General features: G+C 59.4%; 1 protein-coding gene across 5 annotated transcripts in view; it reads right to left on the reverse strand.

The window, feature by feature from the left end:
* Positions 1-6,377: 6,377 nt before the first annotated feature.
* Positions 6,378-9,335, reverse strand: part of IQCE (IQ motif containing E) — a 45,639-nt gene continuing 42,681 nt past the window's right edge. For all 5 annotated transcript variants that reach the window (XM_032394105.1, XM_032394103.1, XM_032394102.1 and 2 more), the window contains one exon: positions 6,378-8,375. In XM_032394105.1, the coding sequence (XP_032249996.1) occupies positions 8,236-8,375 (140 nt within the window). In that variant the 3' untranslated portion in view covers positions 6,378-8,235. The remainder of the gene's footprint in view (positions 8,376-9,335) is intronic.

Below are 9,335 nucleotides of genomic sequence, written 5' to 3' on the forward strand. Positions count from 1 at the left end.
AGGAGTGGAGGCTGGGCGGCCAGGGCTGGGGAGTGGCGGGCCGTCGGCCGGGGAGGTATGGGTGCCATCATCCATGCGGCAGCTGATGACAGAGGCTGTGGCAGGTGTGAGTCTGTGGGAGCGGAGGAGAGGGCTTCCACCACCATGGTGGCTGGTGGGTGGCAGTGGTCTGGGGCGCAGAGTTGTGGGGTCTGGTGGCAGCAGAGGGAAGGGGGGGTGGTCAGCAGCGTCATCTGTCACTAGGAGGTCTAAACATCCGTGGGCTTCAGGGTGAAGACGGGGCATCGAGGCTGGAGCAGAGAGCCTCCTCTCTGTCCCCAACAGGAGGAGGAAAGATTAGATGCAGGAGAGAGAAGTCAAAAGTCCATCAGCAGTAACCACATAAGGACAGGGATGCAATCGGGTCACAAATGGAAATGTAGAAGATTCTGGAAGCATACGCACAGATGGTACCCCTACCCCAGGCCTCCAGAAGCAAAGAAGGAAGGAAGCACAATCCACAGAATTCTGAGAGACTTTGTCAGGACCTCTCCCAATTTCCAAAGAACTCACTGCAGGGGTGAAGGAGCGGGTGAGAGACATGCCCCCAGAATGTTCCAGAATGCCCTGAGAACCCACACAGCTGCAGGATGCACTTTTTCGGAGCTCCGTGTGCTCTGCTGGGGGACAGTCGGAAGCCTTCCAAGTGGCTCTGGGCAGAGCAACTGCTTTGGATGCAGGGCAAGCCTGAGGGCAGCCTCGGCCCCGCACTGCAGCTCGGAGGAACTGCACAGAGAAGGTGTGGCTGGACCATGCTCTTTGTCGGAGCAAGTAGGACAAGGAGTGTCCTAGGAAGCAAAAGACACACCGAACCACGGCAGAAGGGAGGGAGGATACAACCCACGCAGCCCGTGGAGGACGGGCGACCCACGTTGTCAGCAAGCGTTAGGAAAGACCAGGAAATCCCAGCTTGGGTGTCTGGTGTGCAGAACCCGACAGGAGTGTGGACCCCATCACACACAACCAGCATGAGTGTGGTGACCAGACAGTCCCTCAGGTTCCCTCTCCTCTGGTGGAATTCAAGTAAAATTAAAGGTGGTATTTAAAAACCAAAATAGCATGCATTGGTCTCTTTCTAGACTATTGTAAACTTATGTCTGCGTGGCATTTACCCACCTGCCCTTCCTTCCTTCCATCCATCCATCTACACTTCCCTCTGTATACAAATGCAGAGAGGCACTGACTCGATGATATTTACTGAATACCAACAGCGGTTATCCCTCCACAGAAGGACCGTGGACCCTGTGTGGCTGCTCTATGCTTTTTTTTTACAATAACGTGTTGATGGTGGTGGGGAGAGGTCAGGGCATGGGGGCAATGGGCGGGTTCATTCCTGGGTGGTCCAAATGTAAGAGGAGGATCTCCCTCCGAAACACATCCTTGGGGCAAGAGGACTCCCCCTTCAGCTTAAGGGCTTACTAAGTATCTCATCCCACGGGGCTCTCAGTGATGGCAGCTCGGCACCATTTAGGAAAGCAGCCTGAGAGCCAGAAGTCGGGGCCCCCTGACAGAGCCGGCTAAAAATAGTTAAGATATGGAACTTTAACTCAGTCGCTATCACAGGAGGAGAGCCTCACATCTCAAATGCTGGGTGTCCCTGTGAACCAGCCTTCGGAAAAATCACTTCGTGCACATAGCCATGGCTACACTGTGCAGAGAGGAACACCTGCGGCCAGGCAGAAGCCAGCACCCCTGGACACAGATGTCCTCATGTTCTCACACCCACCCTTGATGCTTGGGTAGAAGTGTTTCTGGAGGCTGCATATCCCATATGGATCTTTATGTGGCCGATGACCGCCAGCTTGGACAGAAGACAGGACGAGGTGTGTTGGAAAGAAGTGTGTCAGGTGACTCACATGGGGTTGTGTAGATGCCGGTGCAAGCACGCCAAACCCATGAGTGGCTTATTTTATATGTGATTGTGAACATGTATGTAGGACCCAAGAATGCACTACTTACTAATGAGCTGGCATTGGACAATTTCATCCACACTTATCAAAAGTGCCTATTTTCAAATTGGTCACACAGTCCCCTTTTTTGTGGTCTTCTCTTTGGAAAAATAGAGGCGCCCTGTATAGTTCGTATGGCTTGAGTTTAGAGCATGTGTGAATGTGTTTGTTTTTGTATTTTATGTGTTCATGAGTTTTTGTATATTCATGTATTTGTGCATTTGTGTTTGCCTGTGTGTTTGTATGAGAGTATGTTTGTGGTGCGTCTTTGTGCATTTATGTGTTTGCCTGTGTGTTTGGATGAGAGTATGTATTTGTGGTGTGTCTTTGTGGATTTATGTGTTTGCCTGTGTGTTTGGATGAGAGTATGTGTTTGTGGTGCGTCTTTGTGCATTTATGTGTTTGCCTGTGTGTTTGGATGAGAGTATGTGTTTGTGGTGCGTCTTCGTGCATTTATGTGTTTGCCTGTGTGTTTGTATGAGAGTATGTGTTTGTGGTGCGTCTTTGTGCATTTATGTGTTTGCCTGTGTGTTTGTATGAGAGTATGTGTTTGTGGTGCGTCTTTGTGCATTTATGTGTTTGCCTGTGTTTGTATGAGAGTATGTGTTTGTGGTGTGTCTTTGTATGTGTGTTTCTGTGTGCATGTGTGTGTCTGCCCATGGGTGTTCGTTGAGTGTGGGGTGGCGTGGCACATTCAGTGGGGATGGCTGGTGGGCTTGCCCAGCCTCCCTGCAGATGTGGCAGCAGAGCAGGGGGCTGTGGGCAGTAGCCTGGGTCCTGGTGACCGACTGTGGGTGAGGAGCATGGAGGGAGGTGCGGACTACGGCCAGGCTTCTGGCTCAGAAAACAAAGTGGCTTTTGATGTCACAGAGACAGCATCACTGGGCAGGGGGCAGGTTAGGGAGCGAAGGTCAACCAAAGCTGGGCCAAGCTGAGTTTGAGGCATCTGAGGCACATCTGTGCAGATGTCTATCTCAATATTTGGGGAGTCTGGGCATTGGGGATGGAGCCCTGGGGATGCCTGCGTCTAACAGGCAGGGGACGGGGCTGGTCCAGGCCGGAGTGGGGGGCAGGGGAGAAAGTGAGTAAGCAGGGAGAGGAGACACAGGGTAGGGGCCACTGCATAAGTGCTGCCCAGAGGGACAGCCCTGGCCCCGAGCTGGGGAGAAGGCGGTCTAGGGGGGTGGTGGGGGATGAGGCGGCCGGCCATCGGCAGGGACAGCCGCTCTGGGGCCCTGACCCCAGCCACCCCCGCCCTCCCCGGCTTTCATTCCTTTCCCGCCGTCCAGGAAGGGGAGGGCTGAGGAAGCAAGCGGCCAGGCTGGGCCGCCTGAATGAAAGCCCCAGGGGCCTTGGCACACATTGGACCCTCTCCTTTGAATCCCAGGCTGTTCTGGGGCTTAATTAACGAAGAGCTCAGGGGCACCCCTCTCCCTATTTAGAAAGGACTCCATGGAAACTTCTCACAGGTTCCCTCAGCAGGCTCTGGCTAACGGGGCCGCCCCTCCGGGCTGTACCGGGCCGGCTGGGTTCCCAGCATGTTAATGGACAGCGCTGGCCCGAGGCCAGCACCCGGCACCCCAACCAGCAACATGGACCTGTTCCTCCTCCTCATTCAATGCCTTCAGCTCAGCAGCAGTGCTGAAAGGAACCAGGGATCGGATTCTGACATTTTCCCCCATATTCCCTGGTGACTTTTAAAGAACCTAATATTTAAATTCATCTTGGCAAGGGCCTGGGGGTGACTTGCAGTAAGAGTCTGTAAGGACTCCTTCTGGGCCAGGCTGGGTGCTGCTTTCAGACTGACAACTCCCGAGAGCCGAAAGCCAGTGGCAGGAACGGGGCGGGGGGCGTGCGTGCGTGTGCATAGGTGTATCCGTGTGCGGACCCACATATCCATGTGTTTGTCTACACCTGCTGGCCGGGGGCCTGAGTCTGGACCTCACTCCACTCTCTTGCCAGCTCCAGCTGAGACCCCCACCCCTGGAGGTAGCCTCTGTGCGGGTGGACCCCAGGCTCTGGGGAGAACGCGCAGGGGAGGGCCCGTGACTGGGGAAGGGGTCTGCCACGCCCTGCTCCCTGCTATAGACTCCTTGAGGCCCAGGCCGCTCCTCGACAAAGCGTGAAGCCTTCCAAAAGAGCCATTTGCCCATGAGATCCACAGTGATGAGGCATGGGGTTGGTTTGGGCAAGTGCCAGAGGCAGCCAACAAGTCCCTGGAGGGGCTTCCAGCAGATTCCAGGGGGCCCTAAGGGCCCGGCAAGCAGCCGCGTGCAAGCAAAGCCGTGCGCAGCAAAATCCTGGGAAGCGGCCTCCCCAGAGATCAGCTCTCTTCTGTCACTGGATGTTGCATTCCTGTCGATGATTCCTTCCTGCTCCTCAAGCAAAAGTTGAGTGGAATTCGGGGCGATGCAGTGGGCCGGCAGGGAAGAGGGACGGGGCGAGGCGTGACAGGGAGCAGCGGCGGGCTGGAGGCAGAACCCCTTTCTTCCAGCGGGCCCTCGATGCCTGAGCTGGAGCTGCCACCCAAGCAAAGGGCCAGAGGCCCAGGAAAGGCACATCTCTAAACCACACTGGCCGACGGGTTTGCGCGGCGTGGGCGACAGCGTCACTCCCCTGGGGGCCATTAGAAGTGGTAGGATTTATGGGGCGAACCAGACAAGTACCCGTAAAACCACCATGATTGACAAAGGCCAGTCACGAGTAACACAGTCTGAAACTGTATCCTAAGACTCACGTACACATGATGCATAAGCTTGGAATAATTCTAAATAAAAATGCAGAAGACCGGGGATCCAGCCCTTCCTCTCCTGAGCCACCCGATGGTGCCTGGTTCCCACCTGGTTTTTAAGGACACTGACCCGGCCGGGATCCCTGCTAGTGAGCTGCTGGGAGCTCGGTGAGGTGGGGGCCTGGAGGGGCAGCCCGCTGGACCCCCAGTCCTCAGAGACATCCCTGAGCCCCGTGACAGCAAACCCTGCTCCAAAACCACAGCAGGAGCTTGGAATGAGCTCAGGCGGCTTCTATGGAATTTAAATTGTGTTCAGATCCTGAAGGGTAGTGGGCTTTCTGCAGAGGGCATTTATTTCTTGGAGTCACAGCAAAGCCCGCTGTGTTCACCCTGGTAGACGAGCTAGGTTGGCTTCATGCAGCTGGTCTTCTTGCCGGGACGGAGGTTTCTGGTTGGAAGGGCCGAGAGCGTTCATGAGGAAGACAAAACGGACGCTCTGGGACAGCATGGCCAGCACACGTGGTCAGGGCCGGGCGTCCATTTCACAGAGTCCCTCCTTCGCTCACAGAGGAACGAGCAAACAAAACCCCAGAAGCCCCACAGAGCTGCCCCGTAAGGACCTCCCCAGCCCTGGAGGCCTGCGGGGCTCTGCCCCTCCTTCCTGGGCGGGGTGCCTCCCAGCCCGCATCCCTCTCCTGGGTCGCCCTCTGCAGAGAGAGCCGCGGCAGCACGCCCTGAGAACCTCCTGCCACCTGGCTCGCCCCACGGCACGCGCCTCACGTCTGCCCATGGTTGGGCTAGCTGCTCCCGCCCCGTGGTCTTCCCACCGGCACCTGCTCCCCCTGCCCTTTCTCCTCAGCCCACGCCTGCTGGGTGGGTATGTACCGAGGGCTGCAGAGGCCACAGCACGGCCTGGACTCCCGTAATCGCCTGGCACCTTCAGAACAGTCCGTCCCTGGCTCCTGGGCCAGGGTCTCCCCCATGACCTGGGCGACAGGAACAGCATCTCGATGGCCAGGCCGGGTCAGTGCATGCAACCCGGGGAGTGCCTCCGGGGCCCCTGGACAGCCCTGCTTCGGGAGGGTGGGTGGCCGCGGCCTGGAGCCACCCCTCCCCGCGGCCAGGGTGCTGGCATGTGCTCTGCCCCACGGAGACCGGCCGTGGCCACGCCAGGTCAGCTGGGTCAGGGCACCCGGAGGGCACTTGGGACAGAGAGGCGGCAGCTTCTCAGAGCCCAGCTACCTACGCAGCCCGACCGCAATCGGTTGTGCACCATGGGTCCCAGCAGGTGCCGTGACAGCCCGGGCAGAGTGAGCCACGCGGGCCCCTGGACCTCCCCCCAGAAGGGCAGTGACCTATGTCTCTGGGGTGCTCAGTGCCTTCCTGCTGGATCCCCTTGCCCTGCGTCTTCCCGGGCTTCCGCGGGGACTGGCCCGGGGTGAGCAGCACAGCAGGCAGGGGTCCTCGGGGCCCCGCTCCGGCCCTGGCCTGTTCTGCCGCCGTGGAGCCCCCGCCAGCATGCCGGTGCCGGGGTTCTCCACGGGAACTGCAGGGTCACAGAGCTGCAGGGCAGGCCGTCCCTCAGAGGGTGTGCACGATGGACGTCGGCTCGGGTCACAGCCTGGAGGTGCATCGGTGACCAAGCAGCTTTGAGACTGTTTGCTTTTAATAGATCAACAATGCTGCACCAAAGGTGCACAGACAAGTGTAGATATTTATAATTCTCGGGGCGTTTCCTTGGAAAAACCCAAGTGCACGGACTGACCTTGCCTTCTCAGCCCTGCCCGATGCCAGGCCGTTCTGGTCACGGCGCACAGGCCAGCCCGGACGCCGCGTGGAGCCCCCCCTGCCCTTCCCCCAAGCAGGCCTTGTTCTCCAGGCCTGAGGCAGGGATGTCCCTACGACCTGAGCCCCCGAGGCCACCCGCTCCTCAGAGTGAAGAGTGGGCAGGAATGCCCATAGTTTGCATGAGGGGCAGGAGGAGATGTGTCCCGGGAGCACGCAGGCTGCGGACCCCGCCTTCATCACCCCCTGGCGCTCGCCCGCCCCTACAGACCCTGAGCTCCGAGCCCGGCACACAGCGAAGGGTGGTCCGGTCACCGGGGAGCAGACCCCACAGACGACACAAGCCAGGGCCAGCAATGATTTCAGTCAAGTTACCAATCAGTCCAACGGGAGAAAAAGAAAAGAGAATTGATGGGGCAGCCCACAGACCAAACGAAGAAGAAAAGCTAAACAAGCAAGCGTCCCGGCTGAGGTTTTCTTGACCCGCTGTGTGAACAGAACCTAGCTGCGGGGGGGTCCCGGTGACTCCAGGGGGCCAGGCCGGGCTGCAGAGACCCTCACCCACCCGGGCTGGGGGGGGAGTGGCGATGTAGAGTGCCCCCTGCCATACGCCTAGCTGGTGCTGGAACCAGAAGCTTCCTGAGCACCGAGAGGACAGCCTGAGTTTCCCCGAGGAGGATGTCATGCTCCCCAAGGTGCGACCTCAGAAGGCTCCAGTGGGCACGCTCAGTCCCAGCAAGAGCGAGCTAATGTCAGACTCGCGGCCTGGGGGACATGGGCTCTAGAGGCCCTTGAAATGCCACCCAAGCCGGAGGCTCTCCATGTTACCATCAGCAAGGGCTAATCTCGCAAACAAAGGGCGAGACTCAGCTCCGGAGTGGAGCTCTGTGCGGCAGAGGCCGGGCCGCGGAGCTGGGGCGTGAATGCAGCACGGGCCTGTGGGCTCCCCGCTGCCCCCTCCTCGGGGCCTGGGGACAGCCTGCCCCCCTGCAGGTCTCAAAAGCAAACCTGATGCTGCTTCTTAATCACAGTTTGGTATTTTTTTAAGGCTTAATCTGCCCAGTGACAAAATCCCATCAGACTGCTTCCTGGGCACGGCAGCTCTTGGGGACAGTGCCCCAGAGAGGTGGGGACGATGACAGATGAAGGTCTGTGTGGAGAGGTGCAGGAAGGAGCAGCCCGAGGAGCCCGAGCCCACCTTGGGGCCCTGACATCTTCGTGTCCCGTCATGGGGGTGGGGAGAGCCTGCCCCACACAAGCCTGTCATGTCCTCTCTTCTGGAAGGCACGGCCCCGGCGCGTCCAGCTTGACCTACTTACTGGGTGGAGGTCGGAGCATACGGTGCCGGAGATGTTGGTGGGGAGAACGAGGTGCTGTCGGGCGGCTCCAGACAGAGCAGCTCTTCCCGGCTCAAGGCTAACGGTGGCCAGGAAGCCACTACCCGGGGCATGTGTTTGCAGGGCTCGCGGCTGCCCCCATCCCGGGCACACGCGTCTGTCCGGCTGACCCTGAAAACCAGCGCAGAGATGAAGCAACGGCTTCAGGATTCCTACACGAACAACCAGACAAGCGGCAAAACCAAACCAAAGAGAAAAGCCGACGAGAGCGCTGAGCTGTGGAGTAGGCAGTTCTTTCCTAACGAGATAAACTACTTTGCGATTCTGGTCACCATGTCCTCCAGAGCGTGCCTGAGCTCCCCAGCAGAGCCGGCACTGCGGGAGGGCCCAGGGCCTACGGCGGGGACGAGGCCTTCCTCGAGGGCCGTGCCGGAGCAACGACAATCTCATCCGAGTCGTCCGAGCTGTCGTCATCCGTAGGCGGAGGCTCTGTGGGCTGTGGCTGAGGTCGCGGTCCCGAGGGAGAGCACAGCCCTGCAAGGAGGCAGAGGGGGCCATCACCCCGGCAGCTCAGGACGGGGCAGGCCCTCAGAATCCCTGTCACAGCGGCACAAAGCGCCTCAGCCTCCCAGCTCAGCTCTGAGCATGGCCATTCCCAAAGGCCAACACCTGCAAGCTCGAGCGCGGGCCGGGTCTCTCAGGGCCGCCCGCACGGGGAAGAGCCACCTTCCTCGCGACTCAGGCCCCCGGGGAGGGGACCAGGCCGTGCCCTGAGCGCTGTGAGCTTTCCAACGGACCCTCCCCTGCTTTCTTCACGCACAGCCAACTTCCCAAATCCTCAGTCCACGCCCGACGGGGCGCCACCTGCTGACCGCCTGCGCCCTGAGTGCCGCCTTGGCGAGGGCGGAAGGCGGGGGGCACCCAGCCCCAGGAAGGGCCACACTCTGACCGCTTGGGGACATGGCAGTCACAGGGCGGCCAGCCGCTCACTGAGGTAAGGAGGCGGAAAGCCGTATAGCAGCCCGCAGGCCGGGGACTGGTCAGCTGTCCTCTGGGACTTCCAAGGAAACAACTAAAGCAGAGCCTCGGGACACTAAAACACCCATTTTCAAGCTTATCTTGTTTCTTTCTTTGCAAACACTGTCACAGTCGGACCCCAAAAGGGCTGGATTCCCACTTTTCCCGCAGGCTGCCCTCTGGGCACCCGAGCGCGGTGTGCGTGCACGCGGCCCTACAGCAATGCCTCTCGGCAGGGGGGCGCGGCTGCCCCTCGAACACCACACGTGCTCAGCAGGAGGAGGGGGCGGCTTACGTGGACGACAGTCACCAAAGGCGGGGTCGGGCGAAATCAGCATGAAGCTGGTTTCTGGAGGATGTGAGCTCTGGGGAGCCCCGAGGTTCTAGATGACAGCCCCTCAGGCTCTGTGGGCTCTGCTCACCTGCACGTCCTCCCCGCTCACCTGCACGTCTTCCCTGCCCACCTGTGCGTCTTCC

Source organism: Phoca vitulina, unplaced genomic scaffold (genome assembly GCF_004348235.1).
Source record: "Phoca vitulina isolate PV1807 unplaced genomic scaffold, GSC_HSeal_1.0 scaffold79, whole genome shotgun sequence".
NCBI classification, from domain to species: domain Eukaryota; kingdom Metazoa; phylum Chordata; class Mammalia; order Carnivora; family Phocidae; genus Phoca; species Phoca vitulina.